Raw genomic sequence first — 12085 nt, 5'->3', positions numbered from 1 at the left:
CTGAGTCTTTGGAGAGCCAGCCATCATTGCTTGCTGGAGCCCCGGGTACCTTTTGGGGAGGAAGGGTCTTAGCAAACTCTGCTTCGCCGAGGAAAGCCCCAACATGCACATGCCCCCGCTGATGTCCTGGAACCCGGGTTCCCTTCCCAGAGTGGGACGGTCTTCCAAATGGCCCGGGCTGATGAGAGAGAAACTCAGACAACCCTAGTTCAAGTCCCAGGGCTTGCTGCTGAGTCCTTGGCCAATCAGTGTCTTCTTAGCATCCCATCTGAGTGCCAAACCCGTGTACCCGTGTGCTCCATCTCCTGGAGTGCCAACGGCCTGACACTCCCTCACACCTGGGGCTTCAGATTCCCTGAGAGTTTCTTCACAGATTAAAAAGCCTTGACATTTTTTTTTCTGGAAGCTTGGAATAGAAAACCATTTCCGGGCCTAATGGATCCCAGCTGTTCGCTTCCTCAGTGCCAACAAAGTCCCAGATACACATTGTGGATGCCCAGTGGGGAGTTCCTGTCCCCGGCACCCCAGCCAGATGTTTGCTGGCTTTCACTGGAGGCTTCTGGGAGTGCTGGAAACCATCTCTGCACCCTTCCCCATGACAGGCCAGCCTGCAGGGTATGGGATTCATCCTCCCACAGGCCCATGGGTGCTGCCCACCCTATTTGGTCAGAGCTGCCTGTGGCTGGGTCTGACACGAACATGGAGAGAGTGTTGGCTGCTATACTTCGCCCACTCCTCCCTCCCAGATTACGCTTGCCTTTTGGAACCTTCTCAGGCCACATGAGGCTTGGCGTCCCTTTCTGGGCTGTTACACGACCTCTCCTTCCTGTTCCCTGTGGTCTAGCCGCACTGGTTTTCTTATTCCCCTCTCCCCCTCTTTTCTTTCCATGTTGACGTTGCATTTTCCAGGCTCCGGGCCCTTATGCTGACCCCTGCCTGGGATAAATCCTCATCTCACCTCCACCTCTTACAATCAAAGGCTTCCTTCCAAGCTGACCCCAAACACCACCTCCCAACGGGGCCTCTCCCGAGCCCGGAGCTAGGGCTCCTCTCCTGCAAACTCAGTGCACTTGGTTTGTAAGTTTTCTGTCTCCTTTCAAGTGTATGGATTAGATGGAGCCATGAGCAGAACCTGGGAAACACAAGTTCTAATACCGCTTCAGACACTTGCTAGATTCCCATCTGTAAAATGGGAATAATAATCATATCTCCCTCCCAAGGTTGTTGTGAAGATCCAATGAGATGCCGTGTAAAGAGCTTTGCAAACCTCAAGGGTCACATAGATCCCTGTGCTGCGATTATTCTCCTTTTGCCTTTAGATCCCTACTACCTAGAGCCGTGCTTGAAATAGGAGGATGGGGACTGGGTCTGGCTCACTGATTAGGGGAGCTCCCTGCCGAGCAAACTTCCTCCATGTATGTCATTGGGACCTCCAGTCTCCGAACGCTTTCTGGGGCCCCTGGAGAATCGACATCTCAGCTAGGGTCAGGCAGTTTGTGTCACAGACCACACTTGAACAAGGTCTTCCAAAGCCAGCTCTATTCAGTGCACTTCCCTGCCTTCTGCCTGGAGAAGGGGAGCACTTAAAAGACCTGGAGGCCCGTGCCCATTCGCACACAAGGCCGTCCCGGTACTGTGGTCACTTTTCCGCCTCCTCCTCACAGTACAGAGAAAGCCGAAGGCCAGTTTGGGCGCCATCTTTTTTGTCCATAATGTGCTGGTGGTGGACTCGGCCCCTCATTTTTGTCTTTGTAGCCCTGGTGCCTAGCACACAGTAGGGGCTTAATCAATGCATGTTTTGTTGAATTGAATTTGGTTTGGCAGGAATCAGGTGGGCTCCTCTTGATGACCCAGAGAGACTCCCCCCAGAATAGGAGCAGGGTGGCCAGACTCCCAGCTATGGGTTCTGATCTCTAACCTGTACTAATTAACTACTACAACAACAACAATATAATAGCATTTATATAGCATTTGGATGACCAGGGTCTGACTCCCTGATACACATTCCTGTCACTAAGTCACAGAAATAATAATAACAACAATAAGTAGGATTAAGATAGAGCTTGAAGGTTTGCAAAGTACTTTGCATATATCATTTCTTTTCCTCACAACAACTCTGGGAAGTAAGATGTCTTGTTATTATTTTTTCCCATTTTATGGATGAGAACTCTGAGACAGATCTAGGTTAAGTGACTTGTCCAGGGTCACACTGCCACCTAGATGCAGCCCAGCCGGGGCAACCACTCCGCAGACTAGTCTGTCCCTAAATCTCCCGTGAGTTCTTTCTTTTGCTCTATACGCTCTCCCTGGGTAAGAGCTGCTTCTGCAAACTTCCCTCTGGGTCCCGGAGAACTGCCCCAGGAGTGGGCATGGGCTGGATATAATGGGGGAGGGAGAGGTGGTCTCTTTCTGGCCTCTTCCACACGGAGGACGCATGCTCCAGCAGCACTCACTGATTGGAGGGAATCTCACCCATGAGCTCAATTTTGCTCTTAGCCTGCCCACGTCAGGGACATAACTAAAGTAGGACAGCTGGGCTATTAGCTCAGGAAGTCAAAATCTACAGGGTGCTGACTGACTTTGAACCCCAGACCCGCCCCCTCACCCTGGATGGCCATCCATGACTTTCAGAATCCAGCATGACCAAGATCCCTCATACCCTGGAACCAAAACACTCGCTAGTCCCCCCTGTCCTCACCCCCACCTCCCCTGCACAGACCAGGCCTAGAGCAGCTCAGAACCCTCTGGGTGCCCTGAAATGTCCTTCTGAGTGAGTGGGCCCCAGGGGAGCCCCTTCCCCTTCCATGTCCCAAGCACACACACAGACAGACACACGGACATGCAAGGGATGATGGGAGGCCCCACTGCTGTCGCCTGGGAAGCTGGTCTCTCTAAGAGTCCCTTCCCACACATGATGGATGTTCTCTGAGCTCACTTAGAGCCTGGGGCCGGGGCCTCCATGGGGAAGGCCCAATATACAGTGCAGTCCAATCGAGGCTAGCCCAAAGCAGCCTAGCTCAGCCCAGCCTAGCCCAAGGTAGCCCAATCCAGCCAAGCCAAGCAAGGCCCGATATAAATTCAGTTCAATGTAGGCTAACCTGGTCCTACCCAGCCCAGCCCAGCCCAGTCTGGCTTAGCCCAGCTCAGTCCAGCTAAGGGGGCCCAGGCCGGCCCCGGTCAGTCCAGGCCTGCTTATTCTAGCCCAGCCGGCCCGGGCCAGCCTAGGTTTAGCCCGGCCCAGGCTTTCCTTGCAAAGTACCTGGGAGACAAGTGGGCAGCTTCCTCCCCAGCTCTCTGTGCATCCAGACCCCTTGGGCCTCGCAGGTGTACGTGCCTGGAAAGAACCAAAACAATGGAAGGTGACGAGGGAGACAGACGTGGGTGGGAAATAAAGGCGAAGCGAGGGAAGAGGGGAGTGGGAGAGGAAGGAAGTGGAGGAGGGCGCGGAGGGCAGTGGGCCAGGAGCAGCGGGCCAGGGGCCCCGGCCGGCCAGAGGAGCCTCCCAGCCGTGGGGAGGACCGAGGCTCAGGCCCAGTCCCAGCCCTCACTCTGCAGGTGAGACCCAGAGGGGAGGCTCCGGGACAGGGACTGTCAGAGGCAGGATCTGAGCTCAGGAGCTTTGCCAGGGCCTTACCATGCCAGTAATTATCCAGTCCCCAGGGCACCGGCCTCCTGGCGTGGGGAGGTCAGCAAGACAATCTCAAAAGCCCTTTACCAGCTTCCTGAGCTGGGTGACGGTGATTGTCATCATGCTGTTGTTACACTATTATTAACCCACGTAAGCCACGCAGGAGCATGGAGTTCAGCCACAACACTGAAAAAGGCCACTCAGACTCCGCAGCCTTCCAGGGCTTGGCAGTCACTCCTTGGGGAGATCTCCTCCCACTAAGGGCCGGCTCTCCCTGCTGGTCTGGCTGAAGCTGCCCTTCTTCCAGTTCCCCCCCCTCCCAGCGCCCGCTGGGGCTGGCCGAAGGAGTGGGCCCTCTTGCGGGCGCTTGCTGACAGAGCCACCCGTTTCCCAGCCTGGTGATCCCAGGCCCCTTCCCCTTCCCAGTCATGCCCCCTTGACGCGTCCTTTCTCCATGTGGTGCCAGAGCTGGGGCCTGAGCGGGGTCTCCGGGGTCGGCCCCCCACCCCCCACCATGCTGCTCGCCCCCAGGAGCCCAGCGGCCGCCACGGCCACGGCCCATGTTGGATTTTTATTGAGAAGCAGTTAGACACGGAGCCGGAGCAGGCAGGATTCAGGACCTGCTGCCCCAGACCTGGCTTGTAATCTTGGGGGTCTCTGCACCTCTCTCAACGATTGAGACTGTGTTAGTGAAGGAAGTCTCCGCACCCACGGGTTCCCTCAACCAATGAAACTGCTTTTCTGAGCGGGATAGTGAAGGGTCTTGGGGTCACAGCTGGTCCGGGGGTGCTCAGCCTAAGAATCTCTGCTTCTGTCAGAGGATCCTCCCAGAGAAGGAGTCCCCATCTCTCCACTCCCAGAACCCTGGGGGGGCCTCAGGGACCCATCTCCCCACTCCCAGAAGCACCTTGGCGAAAGCCTCACCTGTGACGTTGGGAAACAGCGTGTAATAGGGCTTCTGGCAGGAGTAGTGGACCTGGGATTTGTAGGTGGTGAGGTTGTTCCTGGTGGCAAAGGTGACGTGCCCGTGCTCCAGCTCTGTGGGGGTGCTGCAGTCTACAACTGAGAGAGAAGGGAGTCCTGTCACCTCAAGCCTCTGATGCCTACGTGGGGCGGCAGCTGACCCCTCCCCCTCAAGTACTCCCATCTCCAGGTCCCCGAGGGCCTCCCGACACTGGGCGAGTCCGGACCTGACTTCTGTCTACCCGGCCCCAAACTCTGGGCCATCAGCTCCAGAACGAGTTCTGACTGGCACAGAAGCCTCCAAAGTCTCGCTCTCATCAGGGCCTGTGGGGTGACAACATCATGGCCTTGGCAGGAGGAGAGCTGGGAAGAAACCCGGATACTTCATGATCCCCATTGCAGGGGGGGGGGGGGTTGGAACTGAAGGCTGAGGGTCACTCTGGCTGGGGGAGGGAGCACTCCTACTTTTAGGGAAAGAGCAGTTTGTCCTGCCTGGAATCCCAGATGCAGGAGGCAAGGGCTTCCCGTGCCAGGATCCGAGGGCTTTGTTCTCTTCTCTCTGCTTGTTTTGGGCCTTGTGTCTCCTTCCTGAAGAGCCTTTGAGTTTGGACCTCCGTTCCCTTTTCCAGTTTCCTTAGAACCCAACTTTTGAGCTCTCATTTGCCCAGACTCCCAAAAATCCCCAGAAGCCAAAGCCAAGTGTAGTGGGGGCCATGTCCTGGGGCTATGACCTGGAGGGTTGGGGGAGTGGGGGCCTCTGCAGAATTGTGGGCCTCCAGATTTACATGGGACACAGGCTGTACCTTGGAAACACTTCTTGGGTTTTCCTGGCCCAAAAAAACTCAATCTTTCCATACTCTCAATGCCTGGAGGCTTTGCAACATTCACCACTACAACAGAACCCCCCCAACAGAGTCCTTTCCCTTGGGGGGGCAGGTGACTTCTCACAGGTAATCCCCTTAACAACAAAATCCAGGCCAACAAGACCCAACGACGGATCCCCGTATAGTTCGCCTGTCCCAGGGTTTGTATTTCATAGTTCATAGACTTATCTGTCCTTTGGGAGTCTCTTTCACCTCAGCATTCTGTGTTGGGGTCAGACCCCAGCATTCAGAGACTCTGGGTGAGAGCTCCTACCGGCCCCCCCCTCACCTGCTCCTTTTTTGAGATTTCTGAGGGATGAATTATATTAATCCCCCAGAAAACAAGGAAAGAAAGAATGACCTTCGAAAAGTCCCAAGTGTGGGTTTACTCCCCTCCCCCCGCAACGTGGTGGCTTCCAGCCCATTTCCCGGTCCAGGACCCTCCATCCCCAGCCTGTCTCTTAGCAGCATGGGAAACAGCAACACCTTTCATCGGAAGGGTGACATATTCCCTGCATCATTTACACAGAGAAAAGGCAAAATGGAAACCGTTCTTTGACAACTTTAGTCTGGGGAATCGTGCTCTGGGGTCACATACTCTTGTGGAAGCCTTCCTCCCTGAATCAGAGCTGCTTTCCGGTACTTCTACAGACCCTTCTCTTCTTCTTCAGTTTTACTCTAATTAATTTCTGAGCCAGAGGAGTCCTACCTTAGGACCCCATGGATTCCACGCCTTTGCATCCATGTAGACACTCGCCATAACTAACACAATAAACGTCGGAGAAGTCTGGAATCGTTAATCCAAAGGGTGGGACTTTTTATGGAGGGGCCGAAGGAAAACAGGGAGAAAAGTAATTTAAGTTGTAAATGTACCTTGGGTCATGTGACCGCAAGGTCGATTTGGCCAAATACTCTCCAAGCTACTAGCAAAGGCGGGATTTTATTGTGTTTCCATTTTCATTCGAGGGCACCCATTAGGGCACCCATTAGTGAGGTCGTCTGGCTGACAGATAATATTAGCTGTTGGACACGCTGTTATCCGACTCATAACGTTGGACATCGGCCTTTTCTCGGCTCGATCATATACGTACAAACTTCGAAAGCTTTGCCCGATTTAATCTTAGGGAAGGGGATTTTTGCTGGGAGCTCTTCACGGCTTCTCTCATTGCAGATTTCGTCTGCCTTCTTTCTGGTAACAGGCAGAGAATATTCAGCCGCAACCTTAGACCGTATTCTGACCCGTGAATTCTTCCCCTCGCCCCCAGCTCATCAGTTGATCAGATAATTATCTCTCTGCGAATATTTCTCAGCTCCCCTCCTCCTCTCATTCCTCAACACTCCTACCAATTTGGGCCAAGGGGAGGAGATAGGGAGAAGAAAGATCCCTGATTCTTAGTTTAGAACACTCTCTTCCCATTAGATCAGGCAGTCTGATCCATGAGAAAATACCCCAAGACATATAAATGGAGGCAGCCCTGGGTCAATGGAAGATGAAGACGTTTATTTATTTTAGAACTCCATGTAGCCTTCCCATTTCTCCATCTACATGTGACTAGATCACTTTTTATCGCTTTTCTGCGTTCCAAGTCAGCCTCCTTTTCTGAGCCCAGATTTCCTTAGTTGAAAGGAGGTTTTAGCTAAGACTTTCTCTTCACCTCCCTGTCTGGGCCAGACGGGTTCCTTCTGTTTGCATCCAGACTCATTGTGGCCCCGTCCCCGGGCATCTGCTTATGACCCAAGGCTGGTGACTTTTGGAATTTTTCACTTTCCCTCCCTTTGTCACTTCCATACTGTTGGGCCAAGAGTAATCTTCGGTTTGTATTTTCTCAGTTTCCCTCTGTTACTCAGCAGTTTCTTCCCCCACCTGAGGCTTTCAACTCTATCTCTCTCTTCTTCCTTAACATCTAAGGCTTATTCCTGTTTCTTTTCCTTCCCTTGTGGCTTCTCTGTTCCTGTCTCAGCCTCTCCCCTTTTCTTCTACCTCTTGGTTACTGCCCCAATCTATTGAGATTCAGGTGTGTTGAGAAGAGAATTAGAATGAGAGCCAACTCCAGGGCCCGGATCCCCAGTGATCTCTAAAGGAGGGTCTGGCAAAGTTCCCAGTCCTATTCTTCCAAAATACTCTTGGGTACCACTGTCTAGACCCCTGTCTAGACCAGGTCTGAATTGGAGAAATTCTTGGGTGTACAAATGGAGGAAGGTACTTTGTATTGGGCCCGTTTCCATAACCCAAAGTGCTCTTGGGTACCACAGACATACTTGGACCCCTGTCTAGACCAGGTCTGAATTGGAGAAGTTCTTGGATGTATAAATGGAGGAGGGGAGGAGGAAGGTACTTTGTATTGGGCCCGTTTCCATAACCCAAAGTGCTCTTGGGTACCACAGACGTACTTGGACCCCTGTTTAGACCAGGTCTGAATTGGAGAAGTTCTTGGATGTATAAATGGAGGAGGGGAGGAGGAAGGTACTTTGTATTGGGTCCATCTCTATAACCCAACGTACCCTTGGGTACCACAGCCATACTTGGACCTCTTTCTAGACTGGGTCTGAACTGGAGAAGTTCTTGGGTGAACAAATGGAGGAGGGGAGGAGGAAGGTACTTTGTATTGGGCCCATCTCTATTGCCCAACTAGGAGCTAGATCTTCCATTCTGAGAGTCACCAAGGAAGAAAGCAGGGGGCCATCTGCTTACAGCATTTTACAGTTGTTGCATTTTCATGGGGTTCAGAAGTGTCTCTCGTTGGAGACAAATATGCGTCCAAAACCAAAAGGAGTGAATCTCTAATGGTGGCATTTCAGGCACTGGGACAGGTGGGCAAGAAGGCCTGTTGAGAGCCCCTCAAATCCCCCCACAAGAAGCTACCTACTTCAAGCACCCCTAAGATCACCCCTCTTCTAGGAGTAACAAACAGCAGGTTAAATAGTGAGAACAATTAAACATAAACGAGTTTTGCCTAAATCACACTGATCGCTCCATGGAGCTCACGAGGCCATCGTGACCCCCGTGCAAGCCCCCTTAGGTGCAGATTGAGAGTCATTTATCTCGGGATCTCAGACTCAGTTTGCACTTTGAAGGAGTTTCGAGCTGCTCAGCATTGCCGAGAACCTAATGAACTGGTTTTTAGCAACACTCCCAAGTCAGCGAGAAAATGAGCAGGGAAAGGTGGGACACTCAAGCAGGAGTTGCCAAAGAATTGGGCCGGGTGTGGGGAGCAGTCCGTGAAGGACTCAGGACTGCATGGGACGCATCCAGTGCTCGTGGAGAGCCACTTGTCCCGATCTGCAGAAGTCCCAGGGGGCTCTCCGGAGGTCCTGGGGTAGCTGATCCATCTCAGGAAGACACTGCCAGGAGATCCTGCGGGTCACTTGGTCTCCTCTTCCGTGGGCACTTCACTCTCCGTTCCATTTTCAGGCTCTGCCCCCGTGGTGAAGGACAAGGGATGGGAGGAACCGGGAAAGAAGCCGCAAGAGAGGGGGGAGAGAGAGAGAGGAGAGAAAAGAAGAGAAAGAGAGATTATTGGGCAAAGCAGGAGCAGCTCATGCAGGAGAGAGAGCGATCATTTTAGCCAGACTGGCCAAGGTGCACAAGGCTGGCACAAGAGAAGGGCAGCTGTTGGGGGGGGGAGGGCTTATTGTTATGAATTCTGGATATTGCATTTCATGTTCTGGGGGGACTCCCAGTGAGGGAAACGACTCCACTCATCAACTGGCAGATGCCCAGGGTCAGCCAGCCAGTGCTTGGGGAGGACTTGACCCCGAGGGCAGCTTTCTGTCCGCTCACAGCAATGTCTGGCTCATTGTGCTAATATAGGTTCCTGTGTTTTGACCTCACGGTGCGCAGAATGCTGTGATGGAATCATATACTTTCGGGGAAAAAGGTTTCTGTATTTTTCAGAGCTGGAGGCTCAATATTTCTGGACTGTTTTAGTCTTTAAAAGCCCTTTCTATGGAGCAACTCTGCCAAGTAGGTCATATACATAAAGGATGTTAATCTCATTTTGTAGATGGGGTCTCAGAGGTACAGTGACACACTGTAGCTCCAGGAACATAAAGCTCCTTGGAGGTTTCTAGTGCAAGGAAGGTATCTTCCTTTTACAGATAGGGAAACTGAGGCAATAGAGGTTAAGGGGCTGGCCCAAAGTCACACAGATAACATGTGTCAGAGGGGCGCATTGAACCTTGAGCCTGGATCTCTGGCTATAGGGACAGAGCTGCTCTCACTATACACCAGGATGATTTGCCCAGAGCTGAAGCCAGAATAGGGCCTCGCATCCAGAACCTTTCCATCAGACCAGACTTGAGGGTGCTATAATATCATAAGAGTATCTCTGGCTCCTATGGCCTGGGAGTCACTATCACCAAATATCGGAGCGGAATTTATCACGGACATTGTTTATTAGGAGAAAACATTCATGTATATTTGATAAAGCCCAAGCAGCTTCACTGGCAGGATTTTTCGATAACTCTACTCTCGAAGTGATGGATGGGAGACTGACCCATAAAGTGCCCTTTCTCTCAGAGGTCACAGAGCCACGGAGGCCATTTAATCCAACCCCCTCATTTTACAGATGAGGAAACGGATCTAGAGAGAGAAGGGTTCGAGACCACACAATTAGTAGCAGAAGCAAAGTTTGAACTCAGGCCCTCTGACTCCAAGCCCAGAATATACCAGGTAGCCCCCAGCCTTGTCACATGCAAAGGAAAATGGAAAAGAAAAAATAAATACCCACACCCCAGCCCTAAAGGGTTATTCAAGAGGTTAGTCCAAATGAGGGCGCTTGGCAGCCTTACCCAACAGCCCATGGGTTTAAGGGTCAGTCAGATTTTGGAGAATGGGCTCTGCTTCCCAATGGGGGCAAATTTTTTTAATCCATAAACTGTGAGTTCTTCAAAAGTGATTGAACATATGAGACAGTGAAAAGATCATTGTGAAGAAGGAGCTCTCTTCATGTACGTCCGCTTCTGTCCCCATCTCCTCCCTCCTTCACTCTTATTTCTCTGCCTCTAACTCTTTCTTTCTTGAATTCTCCCCCTGATTCTCTTTCTATTTCTTCTAAATCTCTAGCTTGAAGATCTCTGTGTCTGGAATATAGGACTCACATCTTTGGATTATACCCTGCCAGGTCTTTGCCGTCCCTTCTGTTTTTACACAGTTCTGCAAGCTTAATAATGGTCCAAAAGGCTCCTAGAATTAATTGCATCAAACTGAAATATAATTCTTCTTTTTTCTGTTGCACCTCATACTAAAAATGTACTTTATGTAAAAAATAAAAATTCAGTGGCAGAAGCATTCAGTTTTTCTCAAATGGATGAATAGAAAATTGCTGGCTTTGTCTTAAGCATCTTTCCCAAAACTACAAGAGATGTAATTTCAGGAGGTTCATGTTTGGTTCATCTTACTTTTCAGTGCTCACCATAAACTTCCCATAGCAGACCATTCTGAAGAAAAGCAGAGTTTCAAGGTGGGATTTGTGGCAGAGGAGGAAGATGTACAAAATATCTATGAAAACCTTCTCTCTGGTCCTGGCACTTGTGAGATTATATTCTTTGATAATTGGATGCTTCCTTGTGGAAATGGTCATGGGGAGGCTGAAAACTAATGACCGATATGATTGGGAGTGGGTCCGGAAATGAACCCGGTTAAAGATTTTCAGACCAGGAAGGAGTATTCTTCACGTGGGGCACCAATACTTTCCTCAGGTCATAGACATAGGAAGCACTGAATGGCTCCACAAAATTTGTATTGGCTCTCTCTTCACAGAAAGGAAGTGATCGGTCATCAATACAGCCGTCCCGTCAGAACCGGCTGCATGCTGGTGATGTCAGATCACCAGCCTGTGAGAACAAGGATAAAAGAGCAATTCTCAAATCAGAAGGAAGGCTAAAGATGTGGGAAGTGATAGCAGCTCCAGCCCATCCTGCTCAGAGAAACTGCTGCCTCCCCACAATAAGGAATGGGCCAAGGGAAAAAAAAAATGAACCATTTCCTGGAAGTGCTTGCATGATAGAATATGGTTGTTACAATGAGGAGGTTGACAAAACCCAGAAACTGCCTTATCTTGCTGCCTGAGTAGAGAGAGGGGGATGCTAAAAGAAATAATGGCTTAGAACACCCACTAATTTGCAAGGAGATACCCCAAAACAGACTGAAAAGTGATTAAGGAAGAGCTCAGTGTGATATCCATACCACCAAAGCCCAAGCATCCACCAGAGTGTTCTTAGGGGATGTCTGAAGGCAGACAACAAACACAGATCATGGGACAGATCTGCTAGCATTTTGTGACAATCTCTGCACAGTGAGGAAAAAATGGAACCGTCACAATTGGGCTTCTATACCCAATATGAGGAAGGAAAATGACCTGTGGGAAGATGAGGTCAGGAAGAAAAGTTTGATCAAGACCATAATTGAGAATCCAAGTGAAGGTGACAGAATGCTAAAGGAACTCAAATATTGAAGCTCAAGAGATCTTTAAAAAAGCATAAAGATTACAAAGGCATGAAAACCCACGGATGGTACAATTTACGAGCATAAAAAGTGATTGGGAAGATGTGTAACTACTATGTCACCATGGCTGTGAAGGAAGATGTGTGACTGTGAACTCATGTGCCCATTTTCTTATTGCTAAAAAAT

The 12085-nt window shown here is 50.8% G+C and overlaps 1 protein-coding gene across 3 annotated transcripts in view; it reads right to left on the bottom strand.

The window, feature by feature from the left end:
* MASP1 (mannan binding lectin serine peptidase 1) overlaps window positions 1-12085 on the bottom strand; it is an 85231-nt gene that overhangs the window by 20666 nt on the left and 52480 nt on the right. For 2 of the 3 annotated variants that reach the window (XM_031957443.1, XM_031957442.1), the window contains exons 9-10: window positions 4553-4690; window positions 3260-3334 (exon numbers count right to left, since the gene is read on the bottom strand). In XM_031957443.1, the coding sequence (XP_031813303.1) occupies window positions 3260-3334; window positions 4553-4690 (213 nt within the window). Of the gene's footprint in view, window positions 1-3259; window positions 3335-4552; window positions 4691-6407; window positions 8870-12085 lie in introns of those variants that run through there. The other variant, XM_031957444.1, reaches the window with a different exon arrangement.

This window comes from Sarcophilus harrisii, chromosome 3 (assembly GCF_902635505.1).
Source record: "Sarcophilus harrisii chromosome 3, mSarHar1.11, whole genome shotgun sequence".
In the NCBI taxonomy this organism is placed as follows: Eukaryota; Metazoa; Chordata; class Mammalia; order Dasyuromorphia; family Dasyuridae; genus Sarcophilus; species Sarcophilus harrisii.
The sequence above is the reverse complement of the archived record's forward strand: the minus strand, read 5'-3'. Positions and strand labels throughout refer to the sequence as shown.